At 37.0% G+C, this 21,807-nt stretch overlaps 2 protein-coding genes and 1 long non-coding RNA gene across 3 annotated transcripts in view; 1 reads left to right on the top strand and 2 right to left on the bottom strand.

Moving 5' to 3' along the window:
* LOC134815976 (uncharacterized) overlaps positions 1-21,807 on the bottom strand; it is a 578,562-nt gene that overhangs the window by 26,333 nt on the left and 530,422 nt on the right. The window lies entirely within an intron of this gene.
* The window catches only part of LOC134816150 (Fanconi anemia group I protein homolog), a 145,188-nt gene that overhangs the window by 10,593 nt on the left and 112,788 nt on the right, over positions 1-21,807 (bottom strand). The window contains exons 11-21 of the mRNA XM_063824919.1: positions 5,433-5,596; positions 5,013-5,216; positions 4,807-4,905; positions 3,725-3,884; positions 3,375-3,512; positions 3,090-3,244; positions 2,816-2,929; positions 2,306-2,391; positions 2,092-2,191; positions 1,806-1,969; positions 1,438-1,577 (exon numbers count right to left, since the gene is read on the bottom strand). Of these exons, the coding sequence (XP_063680989.1) occupies positions 1,438-1,577; positions 1,806-1,969; positions 2,092-2,191; positions 2,306-2,391; positions 2,816-2,929; positions 3,090-3,244; positions 3,375-3,512; positions 3,725-3,884; positions 4,807-4,905; positions 5,013-5,216; positions 5,433-5,596 (1,524 nt within the window). The remainder of the gene's footprint in view (positions 1-1,437; positions 1,578-1,805; positions 1,970-2,091; positions 2,192-2,305; positions 2,392-2,815; positions 2,930-3,089; positions 3,245-3,374; positions 3,513-3,724; positions 3,885-4,806; positions 4,906-5,012; positions 5,217-5,432; positions 5,597-21,807) is intronic.
* On the top strand, positions 19,832-20,506 carry LOC134814903 (uncharacterized). Its single transcript, XR_010160201.1, has 3 exons — positions 19,832-19,958; positions 20,169-20,300; positions 20,470-20,506. It is a non-coding gene; the product is annotated as an uncharacterized LOC134814903 (long non-coding RNA).

The raw sequence follows: 21,807 nt of genomic DNA on the forward strand, positions 1-21,807 counted from the left end.
ATTTCTAGAACCCAAATTTCTCCGATTTTTGTCCAGTGACCAGTTAGCTGGTTGACTATGGGTCACATGAGACCAAATTGAGGTACTGAAAGTCAAAATCTCGGACAAGAAACTGCAAAATGGAAAAATTTTGTCATCCCAAATGCTGTCCCATTTTCAGATTTTGAAGACGAAACTTCCAGGACCGAAATTTCCCAGTTTTTACTGAATATGTTTCCAATGACCGATTTGTCAGTCATCTATGAATGGTATTAAACACAATTGAGGTACTTATAGTTTGATTCCGGCCGGAGGAAGCTTCCCAGAGAAAGAACTACAAAACCAAAAATCAAATTTTCAAAACTCTGTCCCATTTTCAAATATGAAATTTCTAGAACCCAAATTTCTCCGATTTTTGTCCAGTGACCAGTTAGCTGGTTGACTATGGGTCACATGAGACCAAATTGAGGTACTGAAAGTCAAAATCTCGGACAAGAAACTGCAAAATGGAAAAATTTTGTCATCCCAAATGCTGTCCCATTTTCAGATTTTGAAGACGAAACTTCCAGGACCGAAATTTCCCAGTTTTTACTGAATATGTTTCCAATGACCGATTTGTCAGTCATCTATGAATGGTATTAAACACAATTGAGGTGCTGATAGTTTGATTCCGGCCGGAGGAAGCTTCCCAGAGAAAGAACTACAAAACCAAAAATCAAATTTTCAAAACTCTGTCCCATTTTCAAATATGAAATTTCTAGAACCCAAATTTCTTCGATTTTTGTCCAGTGACCAGTTAGCTGGTTGACTATGGGTCACATGAGACCAAATTGGGGTACTGGAAGTCAAAATCTCGGACAAGAAACTGCAAAATGGAAAAATTTTGTCATCCCAAATGCTGTCCCATTTTCAGATTTTGAAGACGAAACTTCCAGGACCGAAATTTCCCAGTTTTCACTGAATATGTTTCCAATGACCGATTTGTCAGTCATCTATGAATGGTATCGAAATTTCCCAGTTTTCACTGAATATGTTTCCAATGACCGATTTGTCAGTCATCTATGAATGGTATTAAACACAATTGAGGTACTTATAGTTTGATTCCGGCCGGAGGAAGCTTCCCAGAGAAAGAACTACAAAACCAAAAATCAAATTTTCAAAACTCTGTCCCATTTTCAAATATGAAATTACTAGAACCCAAATTTCTCCGATTTTTGTCCAGTGACCAGTTAGCTGGTTGACTATGGGTCACATGAGACCAAATTGAGGTACTGGAAGTCAAATATGAAATTTCTAAAACCGAAATTTCCCAGATTTTTGTCCAGATCAAACTGCAAAACGGTGAACAAGCAAATTGTACTAGCGGTAAAACAAATGACATGGAATTTGTCATGATATTCTATTAAGTTGAATCAATTAAAACAAAGTGCGTAGGTACCTATAAAAATTAAGGCTTACCCATGGCAGAAAGTAGATGCTGTGCTTCAGTAAAGTCCTCAGCAATAACAGCTTTATTGAAGAGAGGTGTGATCTTGTCTCTAAGTCCTGTTATCTCTGATGATCCTGTAGATGTCTCACAATACTCCTCTAACTTATCCCTGGATTATTATTGATAATAGTTTACAACGGAGAGGTAACATGTCATTAAGGTATGTCCAGAACCTTTTCAATTGTTGTTGACCAAAACACACAATTTTTAAACGTTTTGTACTTTACATAACCATAACAAATAAATTGACAGACAGAAATTTTAACCTGTCAAATATAAGTTCTTACAAATATGTCGCCATTATACTGTAAAATACAGAAGCAGCCAAACAACTAACATGTGAGAAGAGTTGACAACTCTGATAGACTTGTCCAGTAAAGAGGCAGCCTGCTCCCTGAACAGAGACTTGTCTCTTGATAGATGGCACAACAGAGACTTTGTTATTGAACCTAGAGTGTAGACTTGGTTTTTATTGTCCTCTTCTTCGTCATCTGATATAATCTGGAGAGGAATTAGTGTAATACTTGATGTTTTAACATACTCACATTTTGTTTGAGATTTAGCCTGCAAGATCCAAGAAAACCTCAAACAAAAGCTTTCAAAGATTGGGTACTAGAAATTACCTTTTTAAGGTGGTCAGAAAGTAAGCCGAGAGTCCAAGTTAACAAGTTTGTTACCGTCTTCAAATTCCCAACAAATTCCTCGTGCTCGGTCATATCATTCCTGCAAAAGTCAAAACTACAGAAGGATTTTACTTACATCAATATCAGCAGACTCCCCGAAAGTTACAACTAAAATACATAACATCTATTATACACTCCCCCGGCAAGTACGTACACTATCAAGTAGTCGAGCAACATGTCCACAGCCTCTAGAGAGAAGTGTGATAGAGTTGTCTTACTCTTCTTCCCACGACCACCTCCCTGAGTAATAGTCTAGTCATTGTTAGGAAACTTGATTTAGGGTTAAATGAGATTTGAGAAGGGGTACCTGTTAAAAATTCAAGAAACTTTCTAGGATATCCCTTCAGTGCATACTGTAAACAATAAGCATACAACTATTAACTATTGTTAGGGGAATTGGAAAGATATTAAATAGATGTTCAATATTAATACTTAACAGAATTTGAGAATATGAAGCAGGCAATAGGCCGGCAACCTAATGTGTAATAGGTAATCATACCACGACTCGTTGCTGTTGAAGCCCAGGGACAAAAGAAAATATTTTGCCCAAATATCGCGATGCCGCGATTTTTAACAGACTATACATAAAATTTGTCTTAAATAATGGGAAAAATCGCGATTCCGCACATGCCGCGATTTCCTTTTTTCCCTGCTGAAACCCAACCTGTTTTTCAGATAGTATTTCCTGAACGGAGTACATCGATCTGAATAGTTTCTTAAACCTTTCTCCGCTCTCTGTAGTTCCTTTACCACTATTCAGCTCATTTTCAAGCAGCACCTAGGACAAAGAAAATAGTTGAGGTACTCGCGAGCAAACAATAAAAAATCGTTTCTCTCACACGATTTATTAATCACAAGAGTAGAGTAGCCCTACTTGTGATAAAAAATAAAATATTATAATTTCAGACATAAGTGTGAGATTGAAGAGTGACAAAAACCTCTAAAATAGCAGTGAGGCTAAGGGCAGTAACTAAATTTCGGGACCCGACACCGGTGTTTGAGAACTCTGCTCCTTTATCAAGGTCCCAATCTTCCAAATCACACTTTGTTGATCGCAATGTCACCGAAGTCAGCAGTTCGTCCAATTTCATCACTGCAAAACATCTCTTGAGATAAAAGTTAGGCCGGTATAGTATTCAAAATTATTTATTTACAACTAACTTCAGAACTTGGCCGACGATAAAATTGATTAATAAGAAAATATTGGTTTAAAATGAACTAACCATCGTCCTGTTCCCTGGGTTTCACTAGAGCACAGCAAGTGAACGTGGCTCTTAACAAGTCCATAACAGGCTCTCGTAATACACTCTGATCAGGTAACACTGCTATACAGTTACCCAGCTTTATTGGGGGTAGAATACCTGGGGACAACAAAAAGAGTCAGCTGAAATCCTTGGGCACAGACCTCAAGAATATTTAAAATTTGTGACGTCGATAATTAGATTATAAAACTTTACAGTTCTTGTGCCAGAAATGCATGATTCTGCTTAGTGCTTAGTATTTCTTTAAAAATTTTGAGATAAATCGACGAGGAAAAATATTGAAAAAAATGTGGCTGAGAGCAGTACATTACCTGGGTCCTGCTCAGTAACCGCCACCAGCCTCTCCTCTAACAGCTGCAGTATCATGGGATACAGCTTGGAGTTGCTTCTCAGGATGCTGGCTAGTCTGTTGTAGATGTCACTTCTTACACTGCCTTGTTGGGTTAAACCCCGCTTTAGTAGCAGCAGGATCTGGTGAAAGGAGAGGAGTAAATATGTAATTATTAACAAACTGTTTACACCATTAAAATATTCAAAACCCCTAAAAGAAATCAAGTCATCCTAAAATGGTGATCAGTACAGATCAAGACAGCTAGAGTTAAAATTTGTTTCTCCAAGCAACTCTATCATCGGCTAATATCTTAAGCTTATTAAGATCATTCAAAGAGTTAAGTTTTAAACCTCTACGGGTCAAATCATTCACAATAATCTTGAACAAATTCTTACGATGCGCACCGACGCGCCCTTTACAGTTTGTTGTGACAGCAAACTTTAACGCTAATGCAGCGGGGGAGTCATCAGCACTACGCAAGATATGACCTAGGAGCTTCCACCTTGCTGTAGGGACACGATCTGATAGCTTAACTGAGTTACATCTTAGGTATAAGTTTGCATTGGATATTGTTCCATGAGGCCAATAAATGTTCAGTAATGATCTAAGGTGTTTTCTATGGCAAATGTCTAGTTTTTCTAGTGACTTTGCAGTAGGACACCAACTACTGCAATTGTACATGATGATTGATACAATTTGGGCTTCGTATACTGCTATCTTTCTGGTAACGGAGATATTCTGCTGAGACCAGATCTTGGTGAACTTATAGAAGGCATTGTTCCCAGCAATGCATCGAGCAGTAAATATGTAAAATATGTTAAATATGTAAAATATGTTAAATAAGTTAAATATGACAAAACAAATTCAAGACGATGATAAGTTGGCAAAAAAAGCTTGAATACTCGTGAAAACTCAATCCAAGAGTTGTTATCTTATTTCAACTTATAAGGTATAAGTTATATTCCGAAAATCAAGCAATATCCCATTGTTAAAATCCGTTCAGTATTATGCATAACGTTTGATTAATAGAGTAATAGGAATGTTCGCTGTAAGGTACTCTACCTCTGTACAGACCGCCTCGTTGATATCATCTGTAACCATCAGATGAACCTGAACTTGTGAGCAACTCAGTTGGGAACTCTGACTGTAGTTATCTCCTACCTATGAGGATAACAATTTAATTTAGGAAGTGCAATAGTTCCATTGTCAGGTGTTTCATGAATAACAACTGCTCGATAAAAATGTCGTCGATACTGTAAAAACCAAACCTTGAACTTCTTCATCATCTCGGTAAGTCCGAACACAGCGATTCTCCTGTTATCAGGATTCTTGGAGAAGAGAGTTTTGCGGAATGTGAGAATAGCAGCATCTCTGAGAGATGTGTCGTACCGCATCACAGGGACTACAGCACGGAGCACACACCTCGCGTTCTTCAGTGGGATCATGGGCACGTTGGATAGGTTGTCCTTCAGCTGGAACGGGGAAATTGTGACTTTCAGAAATAACACCGATTATTTAGTTTCAAATGGTGCATTGATTAATTGAAAAACGTAAGTGATGAGCCAGAAATAAAATTTCGTAAGCAAAACACCTACAGTCTTACAAGCTAACCTTATTGGGAAATATTAGTTATTCTCCGTTATTTCAATTTCGTAAAATGTAAATAATGAGACACCACCCACACTAACCATGTTTGACTGAGAAAGTAGCAGCTGAACACTCCTCCTGGATATCCTCGCCAGGAGCAGGGAGTGAAGAGTCCCGGAAGTGAGGGGAGATGACGTCACGATACGGTGCAGCAGATCCGTCATCACACTGCTCCGACAGTGCACGTGCAACTTGTAACATTCCTCTGAAACACACGTGTTGTTAACCCTATAACACGTGTTGTTAACCCTATCACACATGTTGTTATCCCTATCACACGTGTTGTTATCCCTATCACACATGTTGTTATCCCTATCACACGTGTTATTATCCCTATCACACGTGTTGTTAACCCTATCACACGTGTTGTTATCCCTATCACACGTGTTGTTATCCCTATCACACGTGTTGTTATCCCTATCACACGTGTTGTTAACCCTATCACACGTGTTGTTATCCCTATCACACGTGTTGTTATCCCTATCACACGTGTTGTTATCCCTATCACACGTGTTGTTATCCCTATCACACGTGTTGTTAACCCTATCACACGTGTTGTTAACCCCATTGTTAAAAGGCCGATGATTTCAAGCAGTTCCCGAATCTAGGTGCACTTTACAATCTAAAGTAATAGATAGCTGTACATTTTTAACTCCAAATCTAGCAGTGGTGTGTCCCGGACCTCAGCTGCTAGAGGTACTTGCTGACAATTGACTTTTATTTACACTACTTTACTTTAGGAAACATTCTGTCGATATTGATAAAATGTGAGGTTATCAAATTATCAAGAATTCTCCCTCTTCGGTATTCTTAGTATTTCATCCATTCATTTATTCAGTCTGGAACCATAAATATTTGGCACGAGAAAGTGATTTACTCAACACCTTCCAGCAGCGACCAGTAAAATGATAGAATAATCTCAATCATTATGTGTTGTATGCCTAGTTATTGCCCACATCCAGAAACACGCGAGTATGTAAGTTTAATTTTATTTCAAGACCTTTTTTAGGGTTCTATTAAAGGGCATAAAGAGTGGGACTAAGAGAATATTTTAAACTTTCTAGACGCGGGGTCGCATTATCATGTGTAACATCAAAATGTATCTTTGACAAAATGTATTTTTAACTTAACCTTATGTATTTTACCTTATGAAGTTTAAATAAAACTATTAATTCTAATAATTCTTGGAATATCAATCACAGTGCTGGCAAGCATGATCGTTGCCCTTATACCTCCCATACTATTATACCCCCTTCACTTTTCTACATTATATTATATCAAACAAACGCTGTAAAAGGTGTACACATTATCTTTTATCAAAATAAAAATGCTATAAATTATGATCTATCCGGAAAAACTATTTTATCAGTAAACTTTTCCTTCAGGTAATCATCGACCGCACTCGGACCCGAGAATGATCGAGGCACAAATATTGGAGGGCACAATTGCCATTCCCTTACGTCCACCACACCGTTCATGTTATTATCCAACAACTCTTTCATTCTACCAAAATCATCAAATATCAAACCATCTAACGGATACATAATCACTGTGCACTTCACTCGAGCTCTTGACATTGCTAGGTACAAAGTTTCCACGTCAGCTGATGATTGTCTGTCAGCGTATAATTGACGTCTCTCGAATCTTTGGGCCGATGGAAAAGGCTTCATCTTCCATATTTCCTTAACCTGTACTTCTTCTAATATTATATCGGCCAAAGGTAACAAAACGATAACTGCCGGCCATTCTCCTGAAGAAGCTAGCATACATGTCCTCATGTGTTTATTTTCCGGTAGGCTGTATTGAAGGCAGTCCACTAAGGAGAGAGTATCCACATCTTCTTCCCCAAAAAGAAGACCCACTTCACTTTTATCAATGAATTTATCCCTGCATAAATTGTTTAACTCATGAGTAAAAATGTCCCTTATGAGGTTTCGATTGAAGTTTTGTAAAGTATGAATGATAGTTTTTGGTCCATGAATATAATGTCCAGGTCTTTGTAAAGGAAAAACGGTTTCTATGATCTCAGACTTCACGGGGCATTTCATCTCAATGGCAAGATTTCGTATAGTTGATAAAGCGCTAGCTATATCAGAGGTGTTTCTCAAGTTCTTTGATAGGCTCACTATTTGTTCAGGTGATGCCGTTCTCTCCAAAAAAGCAGGAAAGTGTACACTGAGATTGTGGTCCCACGATTTAACACAATAATTAATACTTTGAATAACATCACATGTCAGCCAAACGATATGGGTCGTCGATAATTTCAAAAGTGTATTAATGAAATCATAGTTTTCAGAAAAAATGCCACCACAGCCAATCAGCAGTTGTGCCTCATCTATAAACAGGTTAATACCCGTTAATGAACCAAGTAGATCTTGCATCCAGAAAGCCGAGCGTAACAAGCGTTGGCCTAATTCTGATGACACGGAATAAGTTACTTTTTCAGTAGAATCAGGATCAATATAATTAAAACCACAAGCGACTACAATAACAACTTGGGATGCTAGGAGACAGTTTAAAATCTCATGGTAGATTTCAAAGGGTGTGCTTGTAGTATAATGATCAATAGTAATATAGCCTTGCTTTACTCCAGCTTTACTCAGTATTTCCTGATACCTTTTCGCAGCCTCGGTCGTCATATCACCATTTCCTTCCATCATTGGAATGAATAAGACAACTTTGTTTAGCTCACTTGACTTTGCTAGTTGTAAGATTTTTGCTATTAGAACAACAGTTTTACCAGCACCAGCGGGTCCATTTATAAATAAAAAGTTCTGAATTCAACACATCAAATTGTTCTTTGCTCAAGTTTTCAACTCCTAAAACGTCCTTAACAAGTTGCGGCGTCGAGATAACCTCAGGATTATTTCCTCTGAGAGTAAATCTTCCAGAGTGCAATTCCTTATCTATGTCCACTATAGATTTGCCCAAACTACATTTTGACATATCACATCGACCCTTACTGTCTGTGCACCAAACAGCCAGGAACAAGTCTCTAACTTTTTCATGACTTTTGCGCATCTCGCAATTTAGAGGTTCGTCCAATATGAAGTCTTTGACATTTTCTTCCCACCAATCAAAGAAACAATCGAGGTCTTCTTTAAATATGATCGTTGATTTCTGCTCTCTACTCAACAAGAATTCGTCCTGATATTTTTTGCTGAAATAAGGATATGCAGTAAACTGTAGAATTGTTGAGTGTCTACTGAATCGTTTGATCATGTCTGCCACCTTTTTCCTTTGTTTCAATGACTTCTGGAATGTACCAGTTAATGCCTGAAACTTCTGATCGTTCATATCTTTAGGGGCTGATTTATCACCAATGTGGCACATATTCTTAACTTCAATTATGATAAAGTAATTAGCACCTATGACTAAAAAATCACACTCGCCTTCTTTATTGGCTGCCTTCTTTTTACAAATATTACAATTCCGCCTGACATGGCTTGCATCACCAAGATAATATTGAAAATGACTATATTCCAGACTGTGAAGAACTATCATAATCTCTCGCAGTCTTTCTAATGCTCGGTACACTATCACTTCAGCTTCATAGTTTTGTTGTTGGTTCTTGTCGTCTTTGAGTTGACTGCTACTGCCTAACTGATCATCATCTGGGTAGACGTCAATGTACTTTTGTTGCGGAGCTCTTGGGAACATAAAAACAATTTTCAACCCTGAAAAATCGGGTGGACAGTAGGTACGAAATATTTCACTACCATTCCGTAAATATTTCTCGAACTGCGTCTCTTGTTGTGTCATAATATTCGTCATAACATACTAGTAGTAAAACAATGATGTTACATTGAAACGTAGAACAATTCCTTGAGCCTTTTCCCTTTCGAAAAAACACGAACACTACAAATTTTACAGAATCATTAAAACATTACGACTATTAAATAATGTTCCATCCGGATATACACATAATAGCAGTCACTAAAGTCTGCTTATTGAAATAAAGAACGAAGAAAAATAAAATGTAAAGTGTAAACAATACTAAACAAACAGACTACGGAGAGCTCCATATTGGTACTGTAACCAAGATGTAATTAGATCGAACGCAGAAATTAGATCGAACGCAGGAATTAGATCAAACGCCGGCGTGAGATATATAATATCTAAATACATTGAAAGCCGCGGCGGCGTTCGATCTAATTCCTGCGTTCGATCTAATTACATCTTGGTTACAGCTAGTCACACAAATCATACCATAAATTACTGAGCACCAGAAGGTGCCGGCTAGCTGTTACTCTAGCAGTAACATTAACAACCCCTGTCAGATAAGGTGCCGGCTAGCTGTAACCAACCTATGTCAGATCCCAACAGTGCCACTGAAGCAACGAGAAGTGTGAACAACTAGAACAGTGTAACAGTGTAGTACTACGAGATATACCGTGTGTATTTATAACCCTAATCTAGTAGTTGAGTAGATTTCGAGGGGTCACGTGACACTACGTTTTGTAGTTTACGACCAAATATTCGAGTGTCCAGTTGATTGGATGGGTACATAGTACATACATGTATGACCATTACCTACATATTTGACGACTTTTTTCGATAGATGGTGCACTCATGTTTACTCTGTCACACATTTAAGAAAATATGTGATGAATGTTTAGGGCACCCTGATAAGTAATGCTGAGTAGTGTAGGTTTATTTGATGGCCTGGAAGTGCTAGGAATTGTTATTATATCATATAGTCGTAAGGAATTAAAACACAGAAGGCACAAACAAGTTTACTTTGTCACATAATCTTGATGATATCTGAACATATTGTGTGAAATTAAACAAATAATGATATAGGTACCAGCTTAAACCCCTTATATTACATACAATGGATCAAACAACACTGCTAGTACCACGCGCCAGTCACATTAATCATTATCGGGTGGTAATATGTTAACAGTGTCACAATTAAACTACCGCAACATGGTCAAAAATAGGGTAATTTCGTCACAAAAAAAAATTATTATAATTATGTTAGCTCCTTGCTGGCAAAATAACTAGTTCATTGATGATAAAGTTACATAGTATTCTAATAGAGGTATAGCTCTTCAAAATAGGGACAAGACATGTTTACTTTGTCACATCAGTTATTATAAGAGTTAGGTAATCGTCATCAGATTAACAGATCTTTTTCGTAGTTTGGATCGATTAATATAGGCAATAAAGCATCCTATGCCAATTTTTAACACACTATCTTGATATTGTTGGGGCAGGGAAAGTTAATTTTGTCACATTTTCAGCGTCTTTGACAAATTAATCTAAAATTGTTAAACTTGAGCTCTGATGTTCTGGACAATATTCTACCAATCGTTTCTGAAAGAATGTTGAATTCTAATAGAGTTATAGATCTTCAAAATAGGGGCAAGACATGTTTACTTTGTCACATCAGTTATTATTAGAGTTAGGTAATCGTCATCGGATTAACAGATCTTTTTCGTAGTTTGGATTGATTTATATAGGTAATAAAGCAGCCTATGCTAATTTTTACACACTATCTTGAAATTGTTGGGGCAGGAAAAGTAAATTTTGTCACATTTTTAGTGACTTTGACAAATTTAACCTAAATTGTTAAACTTGAGCTCTGATGTTCTGGACAATATTCTATTGATTTTTTTCTGAAAGAATGTTGAATTCTAATAGAGTCATAGAATATATAGATCTTTAAAATAGGGGCAAGACATGTTTACTTTGTCACATCAGTTATTATAGGAGTTATTATAAGAGACTATTTCATTCTATAATCATTATTTTAAACCTATTTACGATTTCGTATCATTTTTTGTGACAATGTAAACATCAACTGATCTTAACTTGCACCAACTACATTTTCATCATGTAAAGTTTTCCCGCCTTTCAAACCAAAATCAGATTTAAATAATTCGCCCAAAATTTAAAATTCCATATATTGTGACAGAGTTAACCTCATTTCCCAATAAGTGCCTGTATTAGCTAACTATTCGAAACAACATATTTTAGGGCTATGATGGGTAGATCAACCATCAAATAACGAGTTAAAAGGTTTTTGAGGACACCTCACAGTAGAATAGAGGTATGGTATTCTGAGTGTGACAAAGTTACCCAAATATTGCCTTGTAACCGTTCGATCCGTGCCCTTTAACCAATGTTGTATCATAATTGTTAGATTGACATACTTTACTATAGTTCAGACCAAGGAATGATAATTAGACAACTGCAGATAACTAAGTCACACAAAATGTGACATTTGAACCATTATAGCGCCTAACAACAATAGATTTTCTTTCCGAGCAGTGCATATGGGAGTAAGGGTTACGTGGCTAATGTTCAGAACTTTTGAACGTGCTAGGTTAATAGATGTCAAAATTAAGCCACTATCGTCGAAAACGCTATCTTTTTTCTTTACCAATATCCTCAAACTCAAATGAACGTGTCCATAGATTAACGTTGGTTGTTTAGTCATCTTACAATCGATCGTGCCGTAATATATGGCCAGAGAATAATAGGGTCTTGGAAATTCTATAGTTGTTCAGTGGGTCGATTGATTGAACACGTTTGCACTTGGTATTTAAACTTACCAGTAGTTTATTTATGTTATGTACCGATGATAATGCAATTAGGATAACAACTAGGTAAGCCGTAAGTCTAATTCAAAACACACCGCACACCGTACACTCCAATCAGTATTTCTATTTGGTAGACCGGGTATTTTGGCGGGAATTCTGTTCCCACGGCACTGTTCTGATAGAAGCTACTTCTACTAATGGTCCCAGAGGAACGGCCGTAAAGTAGCCAGATTTCTTGTCTCCTATACTGGCTGACACATGCGGATTAAAGTTAGAAATTTCGCTATGCTATTAATATAATTGCTCTCGGAATTGAACAAACTCCTACTTATCTGGATCCTTTCTAAATTCGTTAGAGTTTCATGGACTGGGGAAAAATAATCGGTACAGTCTCCCTGCTTGTGTAATTAAGCAATGAAAACAATCCAAAATTATCACATATGACATAATATAAGTTGTAATAGCAGAAACTTTCTAACCGTACATTCACCCGCCACTGTTCAAGAACCTATATCACTGTTTAAAATCATGACGTGACCACTGTACAATTATTCAGCTATTCCTTTAGTTAGGATGATAGCCAAAACTATAAGGATTTTGGAGAACTAGGGTAATAGTCATAATTCTAAAATTTGAGTGAGTTACACGTGTTTTATTGACGATGATAAACATTTGAAAGGTATTACGAGCTATGCAAGCGCGCACTGAGGGACTTTATGACGTCACGAGGCCACAGCTTATTATTGAAATAACACGCGTTACACGTACGCTAGAGAGTTTGTTCTTTCGGCGATACGATTCTTTACCAGTTTGTCACAGCTGATTTAAATCTTAGCCAAATTGGAGACTACAAATTTTTCAGTTAACTGGTCCTTTAATTAATCCACGATCACTGTGAAGTTAGTAATTAAATTTCAAATTCGGTGAAACTGGGAAACTACAACCAGGCACGTAGCTACCGAATTATTGACGAGACCATAATATATGACGAGGGTAAGAACTTGTCTAAGAGACATAGAACTATACCTAGCATCAATCACCTATCTAACATTAAAAACAAACATACAGTACACATCAAATATGTGTATTTATTTTACTATATAAATAGAAGTCGGAACGGGCAACAAAACTCACGATTTAGCTATGATAGTGACACACAGTTGAATTAGAAAATATGGTGATGACACGCAATATTAACAGTACAAGATACACTCTTAGAACAATCCAGCAGTATTGCGTATTTATGCCTTATGGTCGTCAGATTTAAAATAGACCTAAAACGATTCTGATTATGCCAATATCAACACTGAGGTTACAGCACATGCAATACATTATACAAAAAATGGTCATAACTCGGCTTAGTTGTAAACAACCAACTTGAAATTTTGGGAAAGCACTTCAATTATCAAACCAAATCTGTCTGGAAACTTTTGAGTTCCTAGCTCAAAGCGTCCTCAAGTTATGGTAATGATAGTGAAAAAAGCAATTAAACAAAGGCTGCAAAAAATTAATAAGTACACACCTTTTATCAAAATAACAATGCTATACAAATTATGATCTATCTGGAAAAACTATTTTTCCAAACTTTTCCTTCATGTAATCATCGACCGAATTCGGACCTGAGAATGATCGAGGCACATATGTTGGAGGGTACAATGGCCATTCCCTTACTTCCACTACACCATTCATGTTATTATTCAATAACTCTTTCATTATACCAAAATCATCAAATATCAAACCATCTAACGGATACATAATCACTGTGCACTTCACTCGAGCTCTTGACATTGCTAGGTACAATGTTTCTACGTCTGATGATGATTGTCTGTAACCGAGGTTTCCAGAAATTATGTCCCGATTTCCCGCCTGTAACTGCAGTCTAAACTCTTCTTCTAATATTACATCAGCCAAGGGTAACAAAACGATGACTGCTGGCCATTCTCCTGAAGAAGCTAGCATACATGTCCACATGTATTTATTTTCCGGTAGGCTACATTGAAGGCGGTCCACTAAGGAAAGAGTATCCACATCTTGACCTCCAAAAATAAACCCTACTTCACTTTTATCGATGAATCCATCTTTGCATAAAATGTCTAACTCATGAGTATAAATTATCTCTATCAATTTTCGCTCGAAGTTTTGTAAAGTATGAATGGTAGTTTTTGGTCCATGAATATAATGTCCAGGTCTTTGTAAAGGGAAAACGGCGTCTATGATCTCAGACTTCACGTGGCATTTTAGCTCAATGGCAAGATTTCTTATGGTTGATAAAGCGCTAGCTATATCAGAGGTGTTTCTCAGGTTCTTTGATAGGCTCACTATTTGTTCAGGTGATACTGTGCTCTCCAGAAAAGCAGGAAAGTCTACGCTGAGTTTGGTCCCAAGTTTTAACACAAAAATTAACACTTTGAATAACATCGCATGTCAGCCAAACAAAATGGGTCGTCGATAATTTCAAAAGTGTATTAATGAAATCATAGTTCTCAGAAAAAATACCACTACAGCCGATCAGCAGTTGTGTCTCATCTATAAATACGTTAATACCCGTTAATGAAGCAAGGAGATCTTGCATCTAGTAAGCTGAGCGGTGGTCTGAGTCTGTTAACCAGGAATAAGTCACTTTTTGAGAAGAATCAGGGTTATCAATATACCTATAACCACAAGTGATTACAATGACAACTTGAGATGCTAGGAGACAGTTTGAAATCTCATGATAGATTTCAAAGGGTGTGCTTGTAGTATCATCAATAGTAATATAGCCTTGCTTTACTCCAGCTTTACTCAGTATTCCCTGATTACTCTAGTAGCAGAGCATAGTTGAGTGTGCACTTCGATGTACACGATTTCTGACAACACAGGGTTGTTTGTTAGGTCATTCTAAACCAAAATCGTTTAGGTGGACAATTTGTTTCGCTAGAGACAACCCTACAGGGCAAATTTTCTAAATTACCCTCAGTCGCGTATACGGGATTTTCGTATTTCGGCTCCTGAAGGTCATAAAGACTTCATTTTTAGCTTAAAATTACCGCAATGGCCACATTTATATACAACTTATTAATCAATATATGGTATAAAATTGTTTGTTTCCGAGATATCTGCAAAAAACTAATTTTAAGCTCAGGCGTAGGCACAAATTTCATCAAATTTGTATCTCAGCTTCTGAAGGTCTTAGAGACTCAAACTTTAGCTTAAAATGACTGAAATGCACATGTTTATATTGACACTATAAAGGTCATAAAGGCCCAAAATGCTTACTTCTGGAAAAAATCCAGAAAAACCGATTTTCACTGGGGCAATGAAAAAAATCTACTCTAGAAGCTAATTGAAATCGAGTATGCAGTTTGGTGTCGACAACTTTTCTAGAAACCAGGTCCTTTGTAAGGTCATTCTGGATCAGAATTGATAAGGTACGCAATTTCTATCAGTAGTTCCAACCCTAGGGGGGAAATTTCTAAATTACCCTCAGGTGCAAATATATAACTTTTGTATCTCGGCTTCTGAACGTTGTAGGGGCCTCTCTTTTAAGCTTTTAGCTCAAACTAACTGCAAAGGCCACATTTACATACAAGCTATAAAGCATCATAGGATTTATAGTGCTTAGTTTTGGAGATATTCATTAAAAACTGTTTTAACTTTCGTGCATCCTAAAATAGTAACATCAAACATGTACTTAATTTTGGTATCCCGGGCTAAAAAAGTCTTACAGACACTTTACTTGCAGCACAGCAAAAGTTCAGCATGAGCACATTCAGATAATATTTATGAAGCAACACAATTTAGTTTCAGAAGCCCCCTTCAGCTATCTTGTCTTATCCCCAAATGTATACGTCTAACCATCTCTCTGGTTACTTCGAACTACTTCAATCCCCAAATTTATACATGAACATTGAACATCTAACTATCTCGTTATATTTACTACAAGTTGGGCTCTCTCCAGTACTGTTTGACTATTATGGCTAATCAACTTCAATCCCACCTCATGAAGTAGAATATACTTCTAGTTTCCTTTAATTCTGCTACCTCTATGCCATGCCTATTCTACCCAGCTACCACCAACACGTTATAATTGTAGCTCTTTCTAGCAACCTCTGAATGCTACCTCCTGCTCTATACAGGTACCATCAGTGGGCAGAAACCACCAATTCCAGCTCTTTTCACGTACTTCGGCTACATCTATTTAGCTACTACTGCAAGGCCGCCTGGCCCCTCCAACTTCTGCTCTTTCTAGCAAACTTAACTTAAGCTACTTCTTGCCTTTTATAGCACCACCAGCAACAATTTATTCTGACTCTTTCCGGCTGACGCAGCTGCATTCAACAATTTCCAGCTCATTGAGGAAGAGGAAACCTGCTATTTCTAGCAAATTCTGAATGCTACTTTCTGCTCTATCTAGCTTCCACCAACACCCACTAACTGTTGTTCAGCTACCACTAGCACCTGCAAATTCTAGCCCTATCCAGCACACTTAGACTACCTTATGCTATATCCAGATAGCACAAGCACCCTCAAATTTTAGCTGGAGCCTGGAGGTAGCCTAAATTAGATAAAAACAGATAGAATTTGAGAGTGCTCAACCAACTGAATAAGGATGGATGTAGCCCGAAGTAGCTAGAAGAAACTAAAATTTGTGGGTACCGTTTGCTAGTGTTAGCTGGATAGAGCAGAAAGTAGTCTGAGGTTGCTGGAATTAGTGCTAGAATTTGCAGGTTCTGGTGATCCGTGATAGCTGAACAGAGTAAGAGTAAGTCTGAGGTTGCTGAATAGGGCTAGAATTTGCAGGTGCTAATAGTAGCATAACAACAATTATTGGATGTTGGTGGAAGCTAGATAGATCAGGAAGTAGCATTCAGAGATTGCTACAAGGAGCTAGAGTGGGGATAGCAGAATTGAAGGAAACTAGAAGTAGATTCTACTACATGAGGTTGGATTGGAGTTGATTAGCCATAATAGCCAAACAGTACTGGAGAGAGCCCAACTTATGTTAAGACTGGGATCCGGGCTTAATCCCGATCCCTAATCCCGGTCCCGGTCTTAATCCCGGTCCCGGTCTTAATCCCGGTCCCGGCACTTTTTCCCAGTCCCAGTCCCGGCAAAAAAAGCGGTCCCGTTCGAGCCTTGGCTTTAACGAGATAGAAGCAACAAGAGAGATCGTCAGATGTATAAATTTGGGGATAAGACAAGATAGCTGAAGGGGGCTTCTGAAACTAAATTGTGTTGCTTCACAAATATTATCTGAATGTGTTCATGCTGAACTTTTGCTGTGCTGCAAGTAAAGTGTCTGTAAGACTTTTTTAGCCCGGATACCAAAATTAAGTACATGTTTGATGTTACTATTTTAGGATGCACGAAAGTTAAAACAGTTTTTAATGAATATCTCCAAAACTAAGCACTATAAACCCTATGTTGCTTTATAGCTTGTATGTAAATGTGGCCTTTGCAGTTAGTTTGAGCTAAAAGCTTAAAAGAGAGGCCCCTACAACGTTCAGAAGCCGAGATACAAAAGTTATATATTTGCACCTGAGGGCAATTTAGAAATTTCCCCCCTAGGGTTGGAACTACTGATAGAAATTGCGTACCTTATCAATTCTGATCCAGAATGACCTTACAAAGGACCTGGTTTCTAGAAAAGTTGTCGACACCAAACTGCATACTCGATTTCAATTAGCTTCTAGAGTAGATTTTTTTCATTGCCCCAGTGAAAATCGGTTTTTCTGGATTTTTTCCAGAAGTAAGCATTTTGGGCCTTTATGACCTTTATAGTGTCAATATAAACATGTGCATTTCAGTCATTTTAAGCTAAAGTTTGAGTCTCTAAGACCTTCAGAAGCTGAGATACAAATTTGATGAAATTTGTGCCTACGCCTGAGCTTAAAATTAGTTTTTTGCAGATATCTCGGAAACAAACAATTTTATACCATATATTGATTAATAAGTTGTATATAAATGTGGCCATTGCGGTAATTTTAAGCTAAAAATGAAGTCTTTATGACCTTCAGGAGCCGAAATACGAAAATCCTGTATACGCGACTGAGGGTAATTTAGAAAATTTGCCCTGTAGGGTTGTCTCTAGCGAAACAAATTATCCACCTAAACGATTTTGGTTTAGAATGACCTAACAAACAACCCTGTGTTGTCAGAAATCGTGTACATCGAAGTGCACACTCAACTATGCTCTGCTACTAGAGTAGATACTTTTCTACAGCTTTGGTCGTCGTGTTACCATTTTCTTCCTTCATTGGAATAAATAAGACAACTTTGTTGAGCTCACTTGACTTTGCTAGTTGCAAGATTTTTGCTATTAAGATAACAGTTTTACCAGCACCAGCGGGTCCATTTATAAATAAAAAGTTCTCAGCTGAATTCAACACATCAAATTGTTCTTTGCTCAAGTTTTCAACTCCTAAAAAGTCCTTAACAAGTTGCGGTGTTGAGATGACCTCAGGATTATTTCCTCTGAGAGTAAATCTTCCAGAGTGCAATTCCTTATCTATATCCACTATACATTTGCCCAAACTACATTTTGACATATCACATCGACCCTTACTGTCTGTGCACCAAACAGCCAGTAACAAGTCTCTAACTTTTTCATGATTTTTGCGCAGTAAGAGATATTTACCCCCTGTAGCACACATTTTGCTATTGCACACATTTTCCGACACTTGTAAAAATTTCACGGATTTTCGACACTTGTAAAAATTTCGAGCAATTTCAACACTTGTAAAAATTTCACGGATTTTCGACACTTGTAAAAATTTCACGGATTTTCGACACTTGTAAAAATTTCACGGATTTTCGACACTTGTAAAAATTTAAGCTTTTAGGGATTATTCGGCAATCCTTTTTTGCAATGACACTTTGTGTACTTGACTCCCAGTTTTGAGATTCATGCAAATTGAACATGTTGAAAAGGTGTAGACTGTAGGATAAAATGGCGGTCAAAATGGCCGTAACGATTATTTGATAGATCCTAAAATGACTCGTCAAGATCCAGTTAATTTTTGCGGTCAAAATGGTCGTAACGATTATTTGATAGATCCTAAAATGACTCGTCCAGATCCAGTTAATTTTTGCGATCAAAATGGCCGTAACGATTATTTGATAGATCCTAAAATGACTCGTCCAGATCCAGTTAATTTTTGCGGTCAAAATGGTCGTAACGATTATTTGATAGATCCTAAAATGACTCGTCCAGATCCAGTTAATTTTGAAATAAATCATGGCTGAAATTTACAATGAAACTTTGTGGAACAGGATCACTGGCTCCAGATGTTTAACTTTGTCAAGATATTCCATTGTTTAGTCCAAAACCTTCGAGATAAAAGTGGTCAGAAAGCTATATTTTATTTTTCTTACTTAACGTTACAATTCGTTTTTATTTCCGAGGATTTAGAGCGAGGTGTCAGTTCACCTGCCGTTCTATTCACACGATGGCTCGATCTTTTTTTCTGTGCTATTTTTTTTGTTACTTTAACGTAGGATTTGGAGCGAGGTGTCAGTACACCTGCCGTTGTAAAAATTCCTTGAGCGCGGTAAGTGTTACTTTAATCAAATCCAACCTTTGTTCCAACAGATTATATTAAGAAGGGACGCTCACAATTAATTCATTTTTTGTTCATCTCCCACCTACCGATACATACCAACACCCTGAGCTAGTATTAATTGTTTTAAGCTTTTTATATGTAAAAATTTCGAGCATTTTCAACACTAGCATTTTCCGATACTTGTAAAAATTTCAAGAATCTATAATAGAGAAAACAGTCAGCCCTAACTAATATTGAGTTATTTTCATGTTTCTTATATTGATTTAATGTTTCCTTAGATGACCTGGTTATTAATGTTTTAAACTATCTGCTTTTTATTAATTTTTTCACATTAAAATCTTACTCAGCTATGATTGTTGAAGGTATACTGACCTTCATTGGGAGTTCATGTAAAGGAAGGGTAAAGATCGTCGTAAAAACAAAAGATAAGGAGACGGACTATCTTGTCTGGTCCTCGATCGTCCCCGATGAGTTGAAGGTTTGTAGTTTGCCATACAAAAGGATCAAATTTTAACGGTTTTTAAAAAATATTTCAGTTCAAAACAGTTATAGTGTAAAGTAGGAGATTGAAAATCTGACATCTGCTCGTAAAATTACTATTAATGACAAATTCACCATATGAAATTTTTGTGACACAAATTTTCAATTTGCAATTTATTTTTGTGTAATAGAAAATAATATCAAACAGATAAATAGTAAGATAAATATAAAGACTCTCGAGAAGACTGTAAACGGCAAATCTTACACGAATGTTGTTGGGTTGAGCGTCATTACACCAACAGTACAACAGTCAACCCCAGCTGCAAAACACCGTAAAAGAGTGAGTCTATTTTAAAGAAATCAATATATTTCTACAGTTTATACTTTTGAACATATAATTTGTGCATGCACCACCGTGTAAATTCAAAAATCTTCACATGTCATTGCTGTATTACACAGTGATTTTAATTTGTTAAGTTACATCGTATGTCAATTTGAAAATTTTCCAGATAGCTAAACGACCTACCGTCACTACAAGAGACCCAGGTAAAAACAAAACCCCTCCATTTTAGATTTGGAAGACCTTCTTAGAAATGATACATATTTAGTTTTTATTAAAATTTCAAAACATTGTAATCGAATGCTATACAAATAGAAATTTGATCAGTGTATAAAATTATACCTACGAGCTAGCTCACTCTATAGTTTAATGTTTAAGAATAATTAGAAATGATTTAAATTTTGGAATTGGTTCATCTAATATGAAAAATTTTCATTTCAGATGCAGATGAGGACACAGGACCAACCACCAGCGCAGCCAGTCCCAAAAAAGTGAGATTATTTTCCTAGAATCTAAGATATGTATTTCTAACTTTAAATCTACAAGTTTTGATAAGCATACATCACCATGTAAATTCAAATGAATATTCCATTGATCTGTTAGTCACTGAGGATCAAAGCCCTATTCATTCCTGTGATTATCAAAGATCCTGGTCAATAAGTCTTATCAAACACAACTCAATCGTTTGGAATGAATATTCCGTTGAGGATAAAACAACGATATTATTGTTAATAACACATTCAATTTGTAGGTGAAATCTAGGGGGAAGCAGCTCCCCCCACCTGCAGACTTCATAGATTGGGCAGCCTTATTAGATGTAAGTAATTTAAAATCCTAACAGCTCTGTTTAGTAATATTAGCTGATTAATGAGATAGAGTTATTTAAAAAAAAATTAAATATATATATATATATCCATAGACACAGTGTTTCGTCCTATTAGGACTGATCAATATTAACCGCAGGAAACAAGCTAGACCTGCCCCTGCCGGACCTGCCGGACCTGCCGGACCTGCCCCTGCCGGACCTGCCACCGGACCTGCCGCCGGACCTGCCCCTGCCGGACCTGCCCCTGCCAGACCTGCCACTGCCGGACCTGCCGGACCTGTCCCGGACCTGACCCTGTCGGACCTGCCCCTGCCAGACCTGCCACTGCCGGACCTGCCGGACCTGCCCCTACCGGACCTGCCCCCTGCCGGACTATAATATAAAAGTTTAAATTACTATTATTATTATTTATTTACTTATACTTTATCAAATTCTTGTTTTACTTATCTAATATTCAATGAAACAAGAAATTTCAATGAAACAAGAAATTCTACTTCAAGCTGCTAATGATAATAATTAAGTGATAAAGATATTTATGCTATAATTCAAATAATTAACTATCGTGATACCAATTCTATAATGTTTCTTTCCCCTTCTAGTTACAACATGGGTTAATGTACTTGAAATAAAAATAATACATTTATAAAGTATATTTAATACAGATATAAAAATAAGAATCTG

Source organism: Bolinopsis microptera, chromosome 5 (genome assembly GCF_026151205.1).
Source record: "Bolinopsis microptera isolate Bmic1 chromosome 5, MBARI_Bmic_1.0, whole genome shotgun sequence".
NCBI classification, from domain to species: domain Eukaryota; kingdom Metazoa; phylum Ctenophora; class Tentaculata; order Lobata; family Bolinopsidae; genus Bolinopsis; species Bolinopsis microptera.